This window comes from Hyperolius riggenbachi, chromosome 3, assembly GCF_040937935.1.
Source record: "Hyperolius riggenbachi isolate aHypRig1 chromosome 3, aHypRig1.pri, whole genome shotgun sequence".
In the NCBI taxonomy this organism is placed as follows: Eukaryota; Metazoa; Chordata; class Amphibia; order Anura; family Hyperoliidae; genus Hyperolius; species Hyperolius riggenbachi.
The window spans coordinates 11,572,931-11,595,108 of record NC_090648.1 but is presented as its reverse complement, the minus strand read 5'-3'; the positions used below and the strand labels follow the sequence as shown (position 1 = coordinate 11,595,108).

Below are 22,178 nucleotides of genomic sequence, written 5' to 3'. Positions count from 1 at the left end.
TCACCCTGCAGGAGGAGGGGCAGACTGGCAGCTCCCTTCTGTCTGTGTCACCCTGCAGGAGGAGGGGCAGACTGGCAGCTCCCTTCTGTCTGTGTCACCCTGCAGGAGGAGGGGCAGTCTGGCAGCTTCCTTCTGTCTGTGTCACCCTGCATGGGGAGGGGCAGACTGGCAGCTCCCTTCTGTCTGTGTCACCCTGCAGGAGGAGGGGCAGGCTGGCAGCTCCGTTCTGTCTGTGTCACCCTGCAGGAGGAGGGGCAGACTGGTAGCTCCCTTCTGTGTCACCCTGCAGGAGGAGGGGCAGGCTGGCAGCTCCCTTCTGTGTCACCCTGCAGGGGGAGGGGCATACTGGCAGATCCCTTCTGTGTATGTCACCCTGCAGGAGGAGGGGCAGACTGGTAGCTCCCTTCTGTCTGTCATCCTGCAGGAGGAGGGGCAGGCTGGCAGCTCCCTTCTGTCTGTGTCACCCTGCAGGAGGAGGGGCAGACTGGCAGATCCCTTCTGTCTGTGTCACCCTGCAGGAGGAGGGGCAGACTGGTAGCTCCCTTCTGTCTGTGTCACCCTGCAGGAGGAGGGGCAGACTGGCAGCTCCCTTCTGTCTGTGTCACCCTGCAGGAGGAGGGGCAGACTGGCAGCTTCCTTCTGTCTGTGTCACCCTGCAGGAGGAGGGGCAGACTTGCAGCTCCCTTCTGTCTGTCACCCTGCAGGGGGAGGGGCATACTGGCAGCTCCCTTCTGTCTGTGTCACCCTGCAGGAGGAGGGGCAGACTGGCAGCTCCCTTCTGTCTGTGTCACCCTGCAGGAGGAGGGGCAGACTGGCAGCTCCCTTCTGTCTGTGTCACCCTGCAGGAGGAGGGGCAGGCTGGCAGATCTCTTCTGTCTGTGTCACCCTGCAGGAGGAGGGGCAGACCGGCAGCTCCCTTCTGTCTGTGTTACCCTGCAGGAGGAGGGGCAGACTGGCAGCTCCCTTCTGCCTGTGTCACCCTGCAGGAGGAGGGGCAGACTGGCAGCTCCCTTCTGTCTGTGTCACCCTGCAGGAGGAGGGGCAGACCGGCAGCTCCCTTCTGTCTGTGTTACCCTGCAGGAGGAGGGACAGACTGGCAGCTCCCTTCTGTCTGTGTCACCCTGCAGGAGGAGGGACAGGCTGGCAGCTCCCTTCTGTCTGTGTCACCCTGCAGGAGGAGGGGCAGACTGGCAGCTCCCTTCTGTCTTTGTCACCCTGCAGGAGGAGGGGCAGACTGGCAGCTCCCTTCTGTCTGTGTCACCCTGCAGGAGGAGGGGCAGACTGGTAGCACCCTTCTGTCTATGTCACCCTGCAGGGGGAGGGGCAGACTGGCAGCTCCCTTCTGTCTGTGTCACCCTGCAGGAGGAGGGGCAGACTCGCAGCTCCCTTCTGCTTGTGTCACCCTGCAGGAGGAGGGGCAGACTGTCAGCTCCCTTCTGTCTGTGTTACCCTGCAGGAGGAGGGGCAGACTGGCAGCTCCCTTCTGTCTGTGTCACCCTGCAGGAGGAGGGGCAGGCTGGCAGCTCCCTTTTGTCTGTGTCACTCTGCAGGAGGAGGGGCAGGCTGGCAGCTCCCTTCTGTCTGTGTCACCCTGCAGGAGGAGGGGCAGACTGGCAGCTCCCTTCTGTCTGTGTTACCCTGCAGGAGGAGGGGCAGACTGGCAGCTCCCTTCTGTCTGTGTCACCCTGCAGGAGGAGGGGCAGGCTGGCAGCTACCTTCTGTCTGTGTTACCCTGCAGGAGGAGGGGCAGACTGGCAGCTCCCTTCTGTCTGTGTCACCCTGCAGGAGGAGGGGCAGGCTGGCAGATCTCTTCTGTCTGTGTCACCCTGCAGGAGGAGGGGCAGACCGGCAGCTCCCTTCTGTCTGTGTTACCCTGCAGGAGGAGGGGCAGACTGGCAGCTCCCTTCTGCCTGTATCACCCTGCAGGAGGAGGGGCAGACTGGCAGCTCCCTTCTGTCTGTGTCACCCTGCAGGAGGAGGGGCAGACCGGCAGCTCCCTTCTGTCTGTGTTACCCTGCAGGAGGAGGGGCAGACTGGCAGCTCCCTTCTGTCTGTGTCACCCTGCAGGAGGAGGGACAGGCTGGCAGCTCCCTTCTGTCTGTGTCACCCTGCAGGAGGAGGGGCAGACTGGCAGCTCCCTTCTGTCTGTGTCACCCTGCAGGAGGAGGGGCAGACTGGCAGCTCCCTTCTGTCTGTGTCACCCTGCAGGAGGAGGGGCAGACTGGTAGCACCCTTCTGTCTATGTCACCCTGCAGGGGGAGGGGCAGACTGGCAGCTCCCTTCTGTCTGTGTCACCCTGCAGGAGGAGGGGCAGACTCGCAGCTCCCTTCTGCTTGTGTCACCCTGCAGGAGGAGGGGCAGACTGTCAGCTCCCTTCTGTCTGTGTTACCCTGCAGGAGGAGGGGCAGACTGGCAGCTCCCTTCTGTCTGTGTCACCCTGCAGGAGGAGGGGCAGGCTGGCAGCTCCCTTTTGTCTGTGTCACTCTGCAGGAGGAGGGACAGGCTGGCAGCTCCCTTCTGTCTGTGTCACCCTGCAGGAGGAGGGGCAGACTGGCAGCTCCCTTCTGTCTGTGTTACCCTGCAGGAGGAGGGGCAGACTGGCAGCTCCCTTCTGTCTGTGTCACCCTGCAGGAGGAGGGGCAGGCTGGCAGCTACCTTCTGTCTGTGTTACCCTGCAGGAGGAGGGGCAGACTGGCAGCTCCCTTCTGTCTGTGTCACCCTGCAGGAGGAGGGGTAGACTGGCAGCTCCCTTCTGTCTGTGTCACCCTGCAGGAGAAGAGGTAGACTGGCAGCTCCCTTCTGTCTGTGTCACTCTGCAGGAAGAGGGGTAGACTGGCAGCTCCCTTCTGTCTGTGTCACTCTGCAGGAGGAGGGCAGACTGGCAGCTCTCTTCTGTCTGTGTCACCCTGCAGGGGGAGGAGCAGACTGGCAGTTCCCTTCTGTCTGTGTCACCCTGCAGGAGTAGGGGCAGACTGGCAGCTCCCTTCTGTCTGTGTCACCCTGCAGGAGGAGGGGCAGACTGGCAGCTCCCTTCTGTCTGTGTCACCCTGCAGGGGGAGGGGCAGACTGGCAGCTCTCTTCTGTCTGTGTCACCCTGCAGGAGGAGGGGTAGACTGGCAGCTCCCTTCTGTCTGTGCCACCCTGCAGGAGGAGGGGTAGACTGGCAGCTCCCTTCTGTCTGTGTCACCCTGCAGGAGGAGGGGTAGACTGGCAGCTCCCTTCTGTCTGTGTCATTCTGCAGGAGGAGGGCAGACTGGCAGCTCCCTTCTGTCTGTGTCACCCTGCAGGGGGAGGAGCAGACTGGCAGTTCCCTTCTGTCTGTGTCACCCTGCAGGAGTAGGGGCAGACTGGCAGCTCCCTTCTGTCTGTGTCACCCTGCAGGAGGAGGGGCAGGCTGGCAGCTCCCTTCTGTCTGTGTTACCCTGCAGGAGGAGGGGCAGACTGGCAGCTCCCTTCTGTCTGTGTCACCCTGCAGGAGGAGGGGTAGACTGGCAGCTCCCTTCTGTCTGTGTCACCCTGCAGGAGGAGGGGCAGGCTGGCAGCTCCTTTCTATCTGTGTCACCCTGCAGGAGGAGGGGCAGACTGGCAGCTCCCTTCTGTCTGTGTCACCCTGCAGGAGGAGGGGCAGGCTGGCAGCTCCCTTCTGTCTGTGTCACCCTGCAGGAGGAGGGGCAGACTGGCAGCTCCCTTCTGTCTGTGTCACCCTGCAGGGGGAGGAGCAGACTGGCAGCTCTCTTCTGTCTGTGTCACCCTGCAGGAGGAGGGGTAGACTGGCAGCTCCCTTCTGTCTGTGTCACCCTGCAGGAGGAGGGGTAGACTGGCAGCTCCCTTCTGTCTGTGTCACCCTGCAGGAGGAGGGGTAGACTGGCAGCTCCCTTCTGTCTGTGTCATTCTGCAGGAGGAGGGCAGACTGGCAGCTCCCTTCTGTCTGTGTCACCCTGCAGGGGGAGGAGCAGACTGGCAGTTCCCTTCTGTCTGTGTCACCCTGCAGGAGTAGGGGCAGACTGGCAGCTCCCTTCTGTCTGTGTCACCCTGCAGGAGGAGGGGCAGGCTGGCAGCTCCCTTCTGTCTGTGTTACCCTGCAGGAGGAGGGGCAGACTGGCAGCTCCCTTCTGTCTGTGTCACCCTGCAGGAGGAGGGGTAGACTGGCAGCTCCCTTCTGTCTTTGTGTCACCCTGCAGGAGGAGAGGCAGGCTGGCAGCTCCCTTCTGTCTGTGTCACCCTGCATGATGGGGGGGGGGCAGTCTGGTAGTTCACCCCTGTGTCGCCCTGCAGGAGGAGGGGCAGACCCTGTGGGTAATCAGCATGTGTTGGGTGGTCTCACCTGCAGTCTTGGTAAGGTGCTAAGCCAGGAATCATCTAATCCAAAGCCAGAATTAAATCCTGCAGGGAAAAAAATGTAAGTATTAATATTTTGGATTTACTTAGCGCCAGACATCTCTCATTGCCTCCCACTAAAAGGACAGATTGTTAATTAAAGTGGACCTGTGTCACATGTCTTCCATGTCAGATAAGGCAGATAAGCCAATCTGAAAGCACTGGATGTTAACCCTATGCCTGCTCCCATGAAAGCAGGAAGTAGAAACAGGGCAGATTTATAGCAGGATTTTAGCTGTAGCGGTCAGTCAGATGTTAGTAGGTCAGGCTTGCATTCACATATAATGCAAACTTAACATGGCTTTTATTTTAACCTGGGCCAATAAAAATCAGCAGAAAGTGCATCTTGATTGGCTCAATTTCTAATTAGCGTTGCATTTGCGTGCAAGAGAGCGTCATTAGCCTCTCACTGACCATCTGTGGTCATCCGTACCCCGAAACACGGGCACAGATCTGCAGCAATAGCCATAGACACACCAACCAATCCCAAAACACGGGCACAGATCTGCGGCAATAGCCATAGACACACCAACCAATCCCGAAACACGGGCACAGATCTGCGGCAATAGCCATAGACACCAACCAATCCCGAAACACGGGCACAGATCTGCGGCAATAGCCATAGACACACCAACCAAGCATGAAACACGGGCACAGATCTGCGGCAATAGGAATAGACACCAACCAATCACGAAACACGGGCACAGATCTGCGGCAATAGGAATAGAAACCAACCAAGCATGAAACACGGGCACAGATCTGCGGCAATAGCGATAGACACCAACCAATCCCGAAACACGGGCACAGATCTGCGGCAATAGGAATAGACACCAACCAATCACGAAACACGGGCACAGATCTGCGGCAATAGGAATAGACACCAACCAAGCATGAAACACGGGCACAGATCTGCGGCAATAGCGATAGACACCAACCAATCCCGAAACACGGGCACAGATCTGCGGCAAAAGGAATAGACACCAACCAATCACGAAACACGGGCACAGATCTGCGGCAATAGGAATAGACACCAACCAATCACGAATCATGAGCACAGATCTGCGGCAATAGGAATAGAAACCAACCAATCACAAAACACGGGCACAGATCTGCGGCAATAGGAATAGACACCAACCAATCACGAAACACGAGCACAGATCTGCGGCAATAGGAATAGAAACCAACCAATCACAAAACACGGGCACAGATCTGCGGCAATAGGAATAGACACCAACCAATCACGAAACACGGGCACAGATCTGCGGCAATAGGAATAGAAACCAACCAATCACGAAACACGGGCACAGATCTGCTGCAATAGGAATAGACACCAACCAATCACGAAACACGAGCACAGATCTGCGGCAATAGGAATAGACACCAACCAATCACGAAACACGGGCACAGATCTGCAGCAATAGGAATAGACAACAACCAATCACGAAACACGGGCACAGATCTGCTGCAATAGGAATAGACACCAACCAATCACGAAACACGGGCACAGATCTGCGGCAATAGGAATAGACACCAACCAATCACGAAACACGGGCACAGATCTGTGGCAATAGGAATAGACACCAACCAATCACGAAACACGAGCACAGATCTGCGGCAATAGGAATAGACACCAACCAATCACGAAACACGAGCACAGATCTGCGGCAATAGGAATAGAAACCAACCAATCACGAAACACGGGCACAGATCTGCGGCAATAGGAATAGACACCAACCAATCACGAAACACGAGCACAGATCTGCAGCAATAGGAATAGACACCAACCAATCACGAAACACGAGCACAGATCTGCGGCAATAGCAATAGGAACCAACCAATCACGAAACACGGGCACAGATCTGCGGCAATAGGAATAGACACCAACCAATCACGAAACACGGGCACAGATCTGCGGCAATAGCAATAGACACCAACCAATCCTGAACCACGGGCACAGATCTGCAGCAATAGCAATAGGAACCAACCAATCCCGAAACACGAGCACAGATCTGCGGCAATAGCGATAGACACCAACCAATCACGAAACATGAGCACAGATCTGCGGCAATAGCAATAGACACCAACCAATCACGAAACACGGGCACAGATCTGTGGCAATAGCAATAGACACCAACCAATCACGAAACACGGGCACAGATCTGCGGCAATAGGAATAGAAACCAACCAATCCTGAAACACGGGCACAGATCTGCGGCAATAGCAATAGACACCAACCAATCCCGAAACACGGGCACAGTTCTGCGGCAATAGCAATAGGAACCAACCAATCCCGAAACACGGGCACAGATCTGCGGCAATAGCGATAGACACCAACCAATCACGAAACACGAGCACAGATCTGCGGCAATAGGAATAGACACCAACCAATCACGAAACACGAGCACAGATCTGCGGCAATAGGAATAGAAACCAACCAATCACGAAACACGGGCACAGATCTGCGGCAATAGGAATAGACACCAACCAATCACGAAACACGAGCACAGATCTGCGGCAATAGGAATAGACACCAACCAATCACGAAACACGAGCACAGATCTGCGGCAATAGGAATAGAAACCAACCAATCACGAAACACGGGCACAGATCTGCGGCAATAGGAATAGACACCAACCAATCACGAAACACGGGCACAGATCTGCGGCAATAGGAATAGACACCAACCAATCACGAAACACGAGCACAGATCTGCGGCAATAGGAATAGACACCAACCAATCACGAAACACGAGCACAGATCTGCGGCAATAGCAATAGGAACCAACCAATCACGAAACACGGGCACAGATCTGCGGCAATAGGAATAGACACCAACCAATCACGAAACACGGGCACAGATCTGCGGCAATAGCAATAGACACCAACCAATCCTGAACCACGGGCACAGATCTGCAGCAATAGCAATAGGAACCAACCAATCCCGAAACACGGGCACAGATCTGCGGCAATAGCAATAGGCACTAACCAATCCCGAAACACGAGCACAGATCTGCGGCAATAGCGATAGACACCAACCAATCACGAAACACGAGCACAGATCTGCGGCAATAGCAATAGACACCAACCAATCACGAAACACGGGCACAGATCTGCGGCAATAGGAATAGAAACCAACCAATCCTGAAACACGGGCACAGATCTGCGGCAATAGCAATAGACACCAACCAATCCCGAAACACGGGCACAGATCTGCGGCAATAGCAATAGGAACCAACCAATCCCGAAACACGGGCACAGATCTGCGGCAATAGCGATAGACACCAACTAATCACGAAACACGGGCACAGATCTGCGGCAATAAGAATAGAAACCAACCAATCACGAAACACGGACACAGATCTGCGGCAATAGCAATAGGCACTAACCAATCCCGAAACACGAGCACAGATCTGCGGCAATAGCGATAGACACCAACCAATCACGAAACACGAGCACAGATCTGCGGCAATAGCAATAGACACCAACCAATCACGAAACACGGGCACAGATCTGCGGCAATAGGAATAGAAACCAACCAATCCTGAAACACGGGCACAGATCTGCGGCAATAGCAATAGACACCAACCAATACCGAAACACGGGCACAGATCTGCGGCAATAGCAATAGGAACCAACCAATCCCGAAACACGGGCACAGATCTGCGGCAATAGCGATAGACACCAACCAATCACGAAACAAGGGCACAGATCTGCGGCAATAAGAATAGAAACCAACCAATCACGAAACACGGACACAGATCTGCGGCAATGGCAATAGACACCAACCAATCACAAAACACAGGCACAGATCTGCGGCAATAGGAATAGACACCAACCAATCACGAAACACGGGCACAGATCTGCGGCAATAGGAATAGACACCAACTAATCACAAAACACGGGCACAGATCTGCGGCAATAGGAATAGAAACCAACCAATCACGAAACACGGGCACAGATCTGCGGCAATAGGAATAGACACACCAACCAATCACAAAACACGGGCACAGATCTGCGGCAATAGGAATAGAAACCAACCAATCACGAAACACGGGCACACATCTGCAGCAATAGCCATAGACACACCAACCAATCACAAAACACGGGCACAGATCTGCGGCAATAGCAATAGAAACCAACCAATCAAGAAACACGGGCACAGATCTGCGGCAATAGCAATAGAAACCAACCAATCATGAAACACGGGCACAGATCTGCGGCAATAGCAATAGACACCAACCAATCATGAAACACGAGCACAAATCTGCGGCAATAGCAATAGAAACCAACCAATCAAGAAACACGGGCACAGATCTGCGGCAATAGGAATAGACACCAACCAATCATGAAACACGGGCACAGATCTGCGGCAATAGCAATAGACACCAACCAATCATGAAACACGAGCACAGATCTGCGGCAATAGCAATAGACACCAACCAATCAAGAAACACGGTCACAGATCTGCGGCAATAGGAATAGACACACCAACCAATCACGAAAGACGGGCACAGATCTGCGGCAATAGCCATAGACACACAAACCAATTACGAAAGACGGGCACAGATCTGCGGCAATAGCAATAGACACTAACCAATCACGATGTCCGGTTTGGCCACTTGGAGGCTGTGATAAGGGCGGGCGTGGACTTTCACCTGGATTCCTCGCAGCCTCTCATTGGCTGAAAAGCTGACATCAGAGCAGATGACATCACCGCCCTGGAAGATAAAGCGGGAAGGAAAGAAGTTCTGCCAGCAGCAAACCGTATAATAATAATCAAACATAACACCTGTGTGCGCTTCCTGCCATAACCAAGGAGTGAATAAACTCCGCTTGTGAGAATTCTGTGCACCACAGCTCTGCCCACCTGCTTCACCCATTACCAGAGGCTCCTCCCCCTGCTGGCTCCTCCTACCTCTCAGGGATCTGGTGGTGAGATCTCTGTGAACCTGAGTTCCCAGCTCTGCCCACCTGCTGCACCCATTACCAGAGGCTCCTCCCCCTGCTGGCTCCTCCTTTCTCTCAGGGGCTCTGGTGGTGAGATCTCTGTGCACCTGAGTTCCCAGCTCTGCACACCTGCTGCACCCATTACCAGAGGCTCCTCCCCCTGCTGGATTCTCCTGTCTCTCAGGGGCTCTGGTGGTGAGATCTCTGTGCGCCTGAGTTCCCAACTCTGCACACCTGCTACACCCATTACCAGAGGCTCCTCCCCCTGCTGGCTCCTCCTACCTCTCAGGGACTGGTGGTGAGATCTCTGTGCACCTGAGTTCCCAGCTCTGCCCACCTGCTGCACCCATTACCAGAGGCTCCTCCCCCTGCTGGATTCTCCTATCTCTCAGGGGCTCTGGTGGTGAGATCTCTGTGCATCTGAGTTCCCAGCTCTGCCCACCTGTTGCACCCATTACCAGAGGCTCCTCCCCCTGCTGGATTCTCCTATCTCTCAGGGGATCTGGTGGTGAGATCTCTGTGCACCTGAGTTCCCAGCTCTGCCCACCTGCTGCACCCATTACCAGAGGCTCCTCCCCCTGCTGGATTCTCCTATCTCTCAGGGGCTCTGGTGGTGAGATCTCTGTGCACCTGAGTTACCAGCTCTGCATACCTGCTGCACCCATTACCAGAGGCTCCTCCCCCTGCTGGAGTCTTCTATCTCTCAGGGATCTGGTGGTGAGATCTCTGTGCACCTGAGTTCCCAGCTCTGCCCACCTGCTGCACCCATTACCGGAGGCTCCTCCCCCTGCTGGATTCTCCTATCTCTCAGGGGCCCTGGTGGTGAGATCTCTGTGCACCCGAGTTCCCAGCTCTGCACACCTGCTGCTCCCATTACAAGAGGCTCCTCCCCCTGCTGGATTCTTCTATCTCTCAGGGGATCTGGTGGTGAGATCTCTGTGCACCTGAGTTCCTAGCTCTGCACACCTGCTGCACCCATTACCAGAGGCTCCTCCCCCTGCTGGATTCTCCTATCTCTCAGGGGATCTGGTGGTGAGATCTCTGTGCACCTGAGTTCCCAGCTCTGCCCACCTGCTGCTCCCATTACCAGAGGCTCCTCCCCCTGCTGGATTCTTCTATCTCTCAGGGGCTCTGGTGGTGAGATCTCTGTGCACCCGAGTTCCCAGCTCTGCACACCTGCTGCACCCATTACCAGAGGCTCCTCCCCCTGCTGGATTCTCCTATCTCTCAGGGGCTCTGGTGGTGAGATCTCTGTGCACCCGAGTTCCCAGCTCTGCACACCTGCTGCTCCCATTACAAGAGGCTCCTCCCCCTGCTGGATTCTTCTATCTCTCAGGGGATCTGGTGGTGAGATCTCTGTGCACCTGAGTTCCCAGCTCTGCCCACCTGCTGCACCCATTACCGGAGGCTCCTCCCCCTGCTGGATTCTCCTATCTCTCAGGGGCCCTGGTGGTGAGATCTCTGTGCACCCGAGTTCCCAGCTCTGCACACCTGCTGCTCCCATTACAAGAGGCTCCTCCCCCTGCTGGATTCTTCTATCTCTCAGGGGATCTGGTGGTGAGATCTCTGTGCACCTGAGTTCCCAGCTCTGCACACCTGCTACACCCATTACCAGAGGCTCCTCCCCCTGCTGGATTCTCCTATCTCTCAGGGGCTCTGGTGGTGAGACCTCTGTGCACCCGAGTTCCCAGCTCTGCACACCTGCTGCTCCCATTACCAGAGGCTCCTTCCCCTGCTGGATTCTCCTATCTCTCAGGGGCCCTGGTGGTGAGATCTCTGTGCACCCGAGTTCCCAGCTCTGCACACCTGCTGCTCCCATTACAAGAGGCTCCTCCCCCTGCTGGATTCTCCTATCTCTCAGGGGCTCTGGTGGTGAGATCTCTGTGCACCTGAGTTCCCAGCTCTGCCCACCTGCTGCACCCATTACCAGAGGCTCCTCCCCCTGCTGGATTCTTCTATCTCTCAGGGACTCTGGGGGTGAGATCTCTGTGCACCTGAGTTCCCAGCTCTGCCCACCTGCTGCACCAATTACCAGAGGCTCCTCCCCTTCTGGATTCTCCTATCTCTCAGGGGCTCTGGTGGTGAGATCTCTGTGCACCTGAGTTCCCAGCTCTGCCCACCTGCTGCACACATTACCAGAGGCTCCTCCCCCTGCTGGATTCTTCTATCTCTCAGGGGATCTGGTGGTGAGATCTCTGTGCACCCGAGTTCCCAGCTCTGCACACCTGCTGCATCCATTACCAGAGGCTCCTCCCCCTGCTGGATTCTCCTATCTCTCAGGCATCTGGTGGTGAGATCTGTGTGCACCCGAGTTCCCAGCTCTGCCCACCTGCTGCACCCATTACCAGAGAGCCCTCCCCCTGCTGGATTCCTCTATCTCTCAGGGGCTCTGGTGGTGAGATCTCTGTGCACCTGAGTTCCCAGCTCTGCACACCTGCTGCACCCATTACCAGAGGCTCCTCCCCCTGCTGGATTCCTCTATCTCTCAGGGATCTGGTGGTGAGATCTCTGTGCACCTGAGTTCCCAGCTCTGCACACCTGCTGCACCCATTACCAGAGGCTCCTCCCCCTGCTGGATTCCTCTATCTCTCAGGGATCTGGTGGTGAGATCTCTTTGCACCTGAGTTCCCAGCTCTGCACACCTGCTGCACCCATTACCAGAGGCTCCTCCCCCTGCTGGATTCTACTATCTCTCAGGGACTCTGGTGGTGAGATCTCTGTGCACCTGAGTTCCCAGCTCTGCCCACCTGCTGCACCCATTACCAGAGGCTCCTCCCCCTGCTGGATTTTTCTATCTCTCAGGGACTCTGGTGGTGAGATCTCTGTGCACCTGAGTTCCCAGCTCTGCCCACCTGCTGCACCCATTACCAGAGGCTCCTCCCCCTGCTGGATTCTTCTATCTCTCAGGGGATCTGGTGGTGAGATCTCTGTGCACCTAAGTTCCCAGCTCTGCACACCTGCTGCACCCATTACCAGAGGCTCCTCCCCCTGCTGGATTCTCCTATCTCTCAGGGACTCTGGTGGTGAGATCTCTGTGCACCTGAGTTCCCAGCTCTGCACACCTGCTGCACGAATTACTAGAGGCCCCTCCCCCTGCTGTTTGCTTCTATCTCTCAGGGGATCTGGTGGTGAGATCTCTGTGCACCTGAGTTCTCAGCTCTGCCCACCTGCTGCACCCATTACCAGAGGCTCCTCCCCCTGCTGGATTCTCCTATCTCTCAGGGGCTCTGGTGGTGAGACCTCTGTGCACCTGAGTTCCCAGCTCTGCCCACCTGCTGCCTCCATTACCAGAGGCTCCTCCCCCTGCTGGATTCTCCTATCTCTCAGGGGCTCTGGTGGTGAGATCTCTGTGCACCCGAGTTCCCAGCTCTGCACACCTGCTGCACCCATTACCAGAGGCTCCTCCCCCTGCTGGATTCTCCTATCTCTCAGGGGCTCTGGTGGTGAGATCTCTGTGCACCTGAGTTCCCAGCTCTGCCCACCTGCTGCTCCCATTACCAGAGGCTCCTCCCCCTGCTGAATTCTTCTATCTCTAAGGGGCTCTGGGGGTGAGATCTCTGTGCACCTGAGTTCCCAGCTCTGCCCACCTGCTGCACCGATTACCAGAGGCTCCTCCCCCTGCTGGATTCTCCTATCTCTCAGGGGCTCTGGTGGTGAGACCTCTGTGCACCCGAGTTCCCAGCTCTGCACACCTGCTGCACCCATTACCAGAGGCTCCTCCCCCTGCTGGATTCTCCTATCTCTCAGGGGCTCTGGTGGTGAGATCTCTGTGCATCCGAGTTCCCAGCTCTGCACACCTGCTGCTCCCATTACCAGAGGCTCCTCCCCCTGCTGGATTCTTCTATCTCTCAGGGATCTGGTGGTGAGATCTCTGTGCACCTGAGTTCCCAGCTCTGCCCACCTGCTGCACCCATTACCAGAGGCTCCTCCCCCTGCTGGATTTTTCTATCTCTCAGGGACTCTGGTGGTGAGATCTCTGTGCACCTGAGTTCCCAGCTCTGCCCACCTGCTGCACCCATTACCAGAGGCTCCCCCCCCCTGCTGGATTCTCCTATCTCTCAGGGGCTCTGGTGGTGAGATCTCTGTGCACCTGAGTTCCCAGCTCTGCACACCTGCTGCACGAATTACTAGAGGCCCCTCCCCCTGCTGTTTGCTTCTATCTCTCAGGGGATCTGGTGGTGAGATCTCTGTGCACCTGAGTTCCCAGCTCTGCCCACCTGCTGCCTCCATTACCAGAGGCTCCTCCCCCTGCTGGATTCTCCTATCTCTCAGGGGCTCTGGTGGTGAGATCTGTGTGCACCCGAGTTCCCAGCTCTGCACACCTGCTGCACCCATTACCAGAGGCTCCTCCCCCTGCTGGATTCTCCTATCTCTCAGGGGCTCTGGTGGTGAGATCTCTGTGCACCTGAGTTCCCAGCTCTGCACACCTGCTGCACCCATTACCAGAGGCTCCTCCCCCTGCTGTATTCTCCTATCTCTCAGGGGCTCTGGTGGTGAGATCTCTGTGCACCTGAGCTCCCAGCTCTGCACACCTGCTGCACCCATTACCAGAGGCTCCTCCCCCTGCTGGATTCTCCTATCTCTCAGGGGCTCTGGGGGTGAGATCTCTGTGCACCTGAGTTCCCAGCTCTGCCCACCTGCTGCACCGATTACCAGAGGCTCCTCCCCCTGCTGGATTCTCCTATCTCTCAGGGGCTCTGGTGGTGAGACCTCTGTGCACCCGAGTTCCCAGCTCTGCACACCTGCTGCACCCATTACCAGAGGCTCCTCCCCCTGCTGGATTCTCCTATCTCTCAGGGGCTCTGGTGGTGAGATCTCTGTGCATCCGAGTTCCCAGCTCTGCACACCTGCTGCTCCCATTACCAGAGGCTCCTCCCCCTGCTGGATTCTTCTATCTCTCAGGGGATCTGGTGGTGAGATCTCTGTGCACCTGAGTTCCCAGCTCTGCACACCTGCTGCCCTTATTACCAGAGGCTCCTCCTCCTGCTGGATTCTCCTATCTCTCAGGGATCTGGTGGTGAGATCTCTGTGCACCTGAGTTCCCAGCTCTGCGCACCTGCTGCACCCATTACCATATGTTCTTGCCCCTGTTGGATTCTCCTATATCTCAGGGGCTCTGGTGGTGAGATCTCTGTGCACCTGAGTTCCCAGCTCTGCCCACCTGCTGCACCCATTACCAGAGGCTCCTCCCCCTGCTGGATTCTTCTATCTCTCAGGGGCTCTGGTGGTGAGAACTATGTGCACCTGAGTTCCCAGCTCTGCCCACCTGCTGCTCCCATTACCAGAGGCTCCTCCCCCTGCTGGATTCTCCTATCTCTTAGGGGCTCTGGTGGTGAGATCTCTGTGCACCCGAGTTCCCAGCTCTGCACACCTGCTGCACCCATTACCAGAGGCGTCTCCCCTGCTGGATTCTCCTATCTCTCAGGGGCTCTGGTGGTGAGATGTCTGTGCACCTGAGTTCCCAGCTCTGCACACCTGCTGCACCTATTACCAGAGGCTCCTCCCCTGCTGGATTCTCCTATCTCTCAGGGGCTCTGGTGGTGAGATCTCTGTGCACCTGAGTTCCCAGCTCTGCCCACCTGCTGCTCCCATTACCAGAGGCTCCTCCCCCTGCTGGATTCTTCTATCTCTCAGGGGCTCTGGGGGTGAGATCTCTGTGCACCTAAGTTCCCAGCTCTGCCCACCTGCTGCACCGATTACCAGAGGCTCCTCCCCCTGCTGGATTCTCCTATCTCTCAGGGGCTCTGGTGGTGAGATCTCTGTGCACCCGAGTTCCCAGCTCTGCACACCTGCTGCTCCCATTACCAGAGGCTCCTCCCCCTGCTGGATTCTTCTATCTCTCAGGGGATCTGGTGGTGAGATCTCTGTGCACCTGAGTTCCCAGCTCTGCACACCTGCTGCCCTTATTACCAGAGGCTCCTCCTCCTCCTGGATTCTTCTATCTCTCAGGGGCTCTGGTGGTGAGATCTCTGTGCACCTGAGTTCCCAGCTCTGCACACCTGCTGCACCCATTACCAGAGGCTCCTCCCCCTGCTGGATTCTCCTATCTCTCAGGGGCTCTGGTGGTGAGATCTCTGTGCACCCGAGTTCCCAGCTCTGCACACCTGCTGCTCCCATTACCAGAGGCTCCTCCCCCTGCTGGATTCTTCTATCTCTCAGGGGCTCTGGTGGTGAGACCTCTGTGCACCCGAGTTCCCAGCTCTGCACACCTGCTGCACCCATTACCAGTGGCTCCTCCCCCTGCTGGTTTCTCCTATCTCTCAGGGGCTCTGGTGGTGAGATCTCTGTGCATCCGAGTTCCCAGCTCTGCACACCTGCTGCTCCCATTACCAGAGGCTCCTCCTCCTGCTGGGTTCTCCTATCTCTCAGGGATCTGGTGGTGAGATCTCTGTGCACCTGAGTTCCCAGCTCTGCACACCTGCTGCACCCATTACCAGAGGCTCCTCCCCCTGCTGGATCCTTCTATCTCTCAGAGACTCTGGTGGTGAGATCTCTGTGCACCTGAGTTCCCAGCTCTGCACACCTGCTGCACCCATTACCAGAGGCTCCTCCCCCTGCTGGATTTTTCTATCTCTCAGGGACTCTGGTGTTGAGATCTCTGTGCACCTGAGTTCCCAGCTCTGCACACCTGCTGCACCCATTACCAGAGGTTCCTCCCCCTGCTGGATTCTCCTATCTCTCAGGGGCTCTGGTGGTGAGATCTCTGTGCACCCGAGTTCCCAGCTCTGCACACCTGCTGCCCTTATTACCAGAGGCTCCTCCTCCTGCTGGATTCTTCTATCTCTCAGGGGCTCTGGTGGTGAGATCTCTGTGCACCTGAGTTCCCAGCTCTGCACACCTGCTGCACCCATTACCAGAGGCTCCTCCCCCTGCTGGATTCCTCTATCCCTCAGGGGCTCTGGTGGTGAGATCTCTGTGCACCTGAGTTCCCAGCTCTGCACACCTGCTGCACCCATTACCAGAGGCTCCTCCCCCTGCTGGATTCCTCTATCTCTCAGGGGCTCTGGTGGTGAGATTTCTGTGCACCTGAGTTCCCAGCTCTGCACACCTGCTGTTCCCATTACCAGAGGCTCCTCCCCCTGCTGGATTCTTCTATCTCTCAGGGGCTCTGGTGGTGAGATCTCTGTGCACCTGAGTTCCCAGCTCTGCCCACCTGCTGCACCCATTACCAGAGGCTCCTCCCCCTGCTGGATTCTCCTATCTCTCATGGGGCTCTGGTGGTGAGATCTCTGTGCACCTGAGTTCCCAGCTCTGCCCACCTGCTGCACTGATTACCAGAGGCTCCTCCCCCTGATGGATTCTTCTATCCCTCAGGGGCTCTGGTGGTGAGGTCTCTGTGCACCTGAGTTCCCAGCTCTGCCCACCTGCTGCTCCCATTACCAGAGGCTCCTCCCCCTACTGGATTCTCCTATCTCTCAGGGGCTCTGGTGGTGAGATCTCTGTGCACCCGAGTTCCCAGCTCTGCCCACCTTCTGCACCCATTACCAGAGGCTCCTCCCCCTGCTGGATTCTCCTATCTCTCAGGGGCTCTGGTGGTGAGATCTCTGTGCACCCGAGTTCCCAGCTCTGCCCACCTGCTGCACCCATTGCCAGAGGCTCCTCCCCCTCCTGGATTCTCCTATCTCTCAGGGATCTGGTGGTGAGATCTCTGTGCACCTGAGTTCCCAGCTCTGCACACCTTCTGCACCCATTACCAGAGGGTCCTCCCCCCTGCTGGATTCTTCTGTCTCAGGGGCTCTGGTGGTGAGATCTCTGTGCACCTGAGTTTCCAGCTCTGCTCACCTGCTGCTCCCATTACCAGAGGCTCCTCCCCCTGCTGGATTCCTCTATCTCTCAGGGGCTCTGGTGGTGAGATCTCTGTGCACCTGAGTTCCCAGCTCTGCCCACCTGCTGCACCCATTACCAGAGGCTCCTCCCCCTGCTGGATTCTTCTATCTTTCAGGGGCTCTGGTGGTGAGATCTCTGTGCACCTGAGTTCCCAGCTCTGCACACCTGCTGCACCCATTACCAGAGGCTCCTTCCCCTGCTGAATTCTTCTATCTCTCAGGGGCTCTGGTGGTGAGATCTCTGTACTCCTGAGTTCCCAGCTCTGTCCCCCTGCTGCACCCATTACCAGAGGCTCCTCCCCCTGCTGGAGTCTTCTATCTCTCAGGGATCTGGTGGTGAGATCTCTGTGCACCTGAGTTCCCAGCTCTGCCCACCTGCTGCACCCATTACCAGAGACTCCTCCCCCTGCTGGATTCTTCTATCTCTCAGGGGCTCTGGTGGTGAGATCTCTGTGCGCCTGAGTTCCCAGCTCTGCCCACCTGCTGCACCCATTACCAGAGGCTCCTCCCCCTCCTGGATTCTCCGATCTCTCAGGGATCTGGTGGTGAGATCTCTGTGCACCTGAGTTCCCAGCTCTGCCCACCTGCTGCACCCATTACCAGAGGCTCCTCCCCCTGCTGGATTCTCCTATCTCTCAGGGGCTCTGGTGGTGAGATCTCTGTGCACCTGAGTTCCCAGCTCTGCCCACCTGCTGCACCCATTACCAGAGGCTCCTCCCCCTCCTGGATTCTCCGATCTCTCAGGGATCTGGTGGTGAGATCTCTGTGCATCTGAGTTCCCAGCTCTGCACACCTGCTGCACCCATTACCAGATGCTCCTCCCCCTGCTGGATTCTTCTATCTCTCAGGGATCTGGTGGTGAGATCTCTGTACTCCTGAATTCCCAGCTCTGCTCACCTGCTGCACCCATTACCAGAGGCTCCTCCCCCTGCTGGTTTCTCCTATCTCTCAGGGGCTCTGGTGGTGAGATCTCTGTGCATCCGAGTTCCCAGCTCTGCACACCTGCTGCTCCCATTACCAGAGGCTCCTCCCCCTGCTGGATTCTTCTATCTCTCAGGGGATCTGGTGGTGAGATCTCTGTGCACCTGAGTTCCCAGCTCTGCACACCTGCTGCCCTTATTACCAGAGGCTCCTCCTCCTGCTGGATTCTTCTATCTCTCAGGGGCTCTGGTGGTGAGATCTCTGTGCACCTGAGTTCCCAGCTCTGCCCACCTGCTGTTTCCATTACCAGAGGCGTCTCCCCTGCTGGATTCTTCTATCTCTCAGGGGCTTTGGTGGTGAGATGTCTGTGCACCTGAGTTCCCAGCTCTGCACACCTGCTGCACCCATTACCAGAGGCTCCTCCCCCTGCTGGATTCTCCTATCTCTCAGGGGCTCTGGTGGTGAGATCTCTGTGCACCTGAGTTCCTAGCTCTGCACACCTGCTGCACCCATTACCAGAGGCTCCTCCCCTGCTGGATTCTCCTATCTCTCAGGGACTCTGGTGGTGAGATCTCTGTGCAGCTGAGTTCCCAGCTCTGCACACCTGCTGCACCCATTACCAGAGGCTCCTCCCCTGCTGGATTCTCCTATCTCTCAGGGATCTGGTGGTGAGATCTCTGTGCACCTGAGTTCCCAGCTCTGCACACCTGCTGCACCTATTACCAGAGGCTCCTCCCCCTGCTGGATTCTCCAATCTCTCAGGGGCTCTGGTGGTGAGATCTCTGTGCACCTGAGTTCCTAGCTCTGCACACCTGCTGCACCCATTACCAGAGGCTCCTCCCCTGCTGGATTCTCCTATCTCTCAGGGACTCTGGTGGTGAGATCTCTGTGCAGCTGAGTTCCCAGCTCTGCACACCTGCTGCACCCATTACCAGAGGCTCCTCCCCTGCTGGATTCTCCTATCTCTCAGGGGCTCTGGTGGTGAGATCTCTGTGCACCTGAGTTCCCAGCTCTGCCCACCTGCTGCTCCCATTACCAGAGGCTCCTCCCCCTGCTGAATTCTTCTATCTCTAAGGGGCTCTGGGGGTGAGATCTCTGTGCACCTGAGTTCCCAGCTCTGCCCACCTGCTGCACCGATTACCAGAGGCTCCTCCCCCTGCTGGATTCTCCTATCTCTCAGGGGCTCTGGTGGTGAGACCTCTGTGCACCCGAGTTCCCAGCTCTGCACACCTGCTGCACCCATTACCAGAGGCTCCTCCCCCTGCTGGATTCTCCTATCTCTCAGGGGCTCTGGTGGTGAGATCTCTGTGCATCCGAGTTCCCAGCTCTGCACACCTGCTGCTCCCATTACCAGAGGCTCCTCCCCCTGCTGGATTCTTCTATCTCTCAGGGGATCTGGTGGTGAGATCTCTGTGCACCTGAGTTCCCAGCTCTGCACACCTGCTGCCCTTATTACCAGAGGCTCCTCCCCCTGCTGGATTCTCCTATCTCTCAGGGGCTCTGGTGGTGAGATCTCTGTGCACCCGAGTTCCCAGCTCTGCACACCTGCTGCACCTATTACCAGAGGCTCCTCCCCTGCTGGATTCTCCTATCTCTCAGGGGCTCTGGTGGTGAGATCTCTGTGCACCTGAGTTCCCAGCTCTGCCCACCTGCTGCTCCCATTACCAGAGGCTCCTCCCCCTGCTGGATTCTTCTATCTCTCAGGGGCTCTGGGGGTGAGATCTCTGTGCACCTGAGTTCCCAGCTCTGCCCACCTGCTGCACCGATTACCAGAGGCTCCTCCCCCTGCTGGATTCTCCTATCTCTCAGGGGCTCTGGTGGTGAGATCTCTGTGCCCCTGAGTTCCCAGCTCTGCCCACCTGCTGCTCCCATTACCAGAGGCTCCTCCCCCTGCTGGATTCTTCTGTCTCTCAGGGACTCTGGTGTTGAGATCTCTGTGCACCTGAGTTCCCAGCTCTGCACACCTGCTGCACCCATTACCAGAGGCTCCTCCCCCTGCTGGATTCTCCTATCTCTCAGGGGCTCTGGTGGTGAGATCTCTGTGCACCTGAGTTCCCAGCTCTGCACACCTGCTGCTCCCATTACAAGAGGCTCCTCCCCCTGCTGGATTCTTCTATCTCTCAGGGGATCTGGTGGTGAGATCTCTGTGCACCTGAGTTCCCAGCTCTGCACACCTGCTGCCCTTATTACCAGAGGCTCCTCCTCCTGCTGGATTCTTCTATCTCTCAGGGGCTCTGGTGGTGAGATCTATGTGCACCTGAGTTCCCAGCTCTGCACACCTGCTGCACCCATTACCTGAGGCTCCTCCCCCTGCTGGATTCCTCTATCTCTCAGGGGCTCTGGTGGTGAGATTTCTGTGCACCTGAGTTCCCAGCTCTGCACACCTGCTGTTCCCATTACCAGAGGCTCCTCCCCCTGCTGGATTCTTCTATCTCTCAGGGGCTCTGGTGGTGAGATCTCTGTGCACCTGAGTTCCCAGCTCTGCCCACCTGCTGCACCCATTACCAGAGGCTCCTCCCCCTGCTGGATTCTCCTATCTCTCATGGGGCTCTGGTGGTGAGATCTCTGTGCACCTGAGTTCCCAGCTCTGCCCACCTGCTGCACTGATTACCAGAGGCTCCTCCCCCTGATGGATTCTTCTATCCCTCAGGGGCTCTGGTGGTGAGGTCTCTGTGCACCTGAGTTCCCAGCTCTGCCCACCTGCTGCTCCCATTACCAGAGGCTCCTCCCCCTACTGGATTCTTCTATCTCTCAGGGGCTCTGGTGGTGAGATCTCTGTGCACCCGAGTTCCCAGCTCTGCCCACCTGCTGCACCCATTACCAGAGGCTCCTCCCCCTGCTGGATTCTCCTATCTCTCAGGGGCTCTGGTGGTGAGATCTCTGTGCACCCGAGTTCCCAGCTCTGCCCACCTGCTGCACCCATTGCCAGAGGCTCCTCCCCCTGCTGGATTCTCCTATCTCTCAGGGATCTGGTGGTGAGATCTCTGTGCACCTGAGTTCCCAGCTCTGCACACCTTCTGCACCCATTACCAGAGGGTCCTCCCCCCTGCTGGATTCTTCTGTCTCAGGGGCTCTGGTGGTGAGATCTCTGTGCACCTGAGTTTCCAGCTCTGCTCACCTGCTGCTCCCATTACCAGAGGCTCCTCCCCCTGCTGGATTCCTCTATCTCTCGGGCTCTGGTGGTGAGATCTCTGTGCACCTGAGTTCCCAGCTCTGCCCACCTGCTGCACCCATTACCAGAGGCTCCTCCCCCTGCTGGATTCTTCTATCTTTCAGGGGCTCTGGTGGTGAGATCTCTGTGCACCTGAGTTCCCAGCTCTGCACACCTGCTGCACCCATTACCAGAGGCTCCTTCCCCTGCTGAATTCTTCTATCTCTCAGGGGCTCTGGTGGTGAGATCTCTGTACTCCTGAGTTCCCAGCTCTGTCCCCCTGCTGCACCCATTACCAGAGGCTCCTCCCCCTGCTGGAGTCTTCTATCTCTCAGGGATCTGGTGGTGAGATCTCTGTGCACCTGAGTTCCCAGCTCTGCCCACCTGCTGCACCCATTACCAGAGACTCCTCCCCCTGCTGGATTCCTCTATCTCTCAGGGGCTCTGGTGGTGAGATTTCTGTGCACCTGAGTTCCCAGCTCTGCACACCTGCTGTTCCCATTACCAGAGGCTCCTCCCCCTGCTGGATTCTTCTATCTCTCAGGGGCTCTGGTGGTGAGATCTCTGTGCACCTGAGTTCCCAGCTCTGCCCACCTGCTGCACCCATTACCAGAGGCTCCTCCCCCTGCTGGATTCTTCTATCTCTCAGGGGCTCTGGTGGTGAGATCTCTGTGCACCTGAGTTCCCAGCTCTGCCCACCTGCTGCACTGATTACCAGAGGCTCCTCCCCCTGATGGATTCTTCTATCCCTCAGGGGCTCTGGTGGTGAGGTCTCTGTGCACCTGAGTTCCCAGCTCTGCCCACCTGCTGCTCCCATTACCAGAGGCTCCTCCCCCTACTGGATTCTTCTATCTCTCAGGGGCTCTGGTGGTGAGATCTCTGTGCACCCGAGTTCCCAGCTCTGCCCACCTGCTGCACCCATTACCAGAGGCTCCTCCCCCTGCTGGATTCTCCTAT

At 57.0% G+C, this 22,178-nt stretch overlaps 1 protein-coding gene across 1 annotated transcript in view; it reads right to left on the bottom strand.

The window, feature by feature from the left end:
• ZMYND15 (zinc finger MYND-type containing 15) overlaps positions 1-22,178 on the bottom strand; it is a 102,358-nt gene that overhangs the window by 5,443 nt on the left and 74,737 nt on the right. Inside the window, exons 11-12 of the mRNA XM_068272012.1 lie at positions 8,971-9,094; positions 4,325-4,383 (exon numbers count right to left, since the gene is read on the bottom strand). Of these exons, the coding sequence (XP_068128113.1) occupies positions 4,325-4,383; positions 8,971-9,094 (183 nt within the window). The remainder of the gene's footprint in view (positions 1-4,324; positions 4,384-8,970; positions 9,095-22,178) is intronic.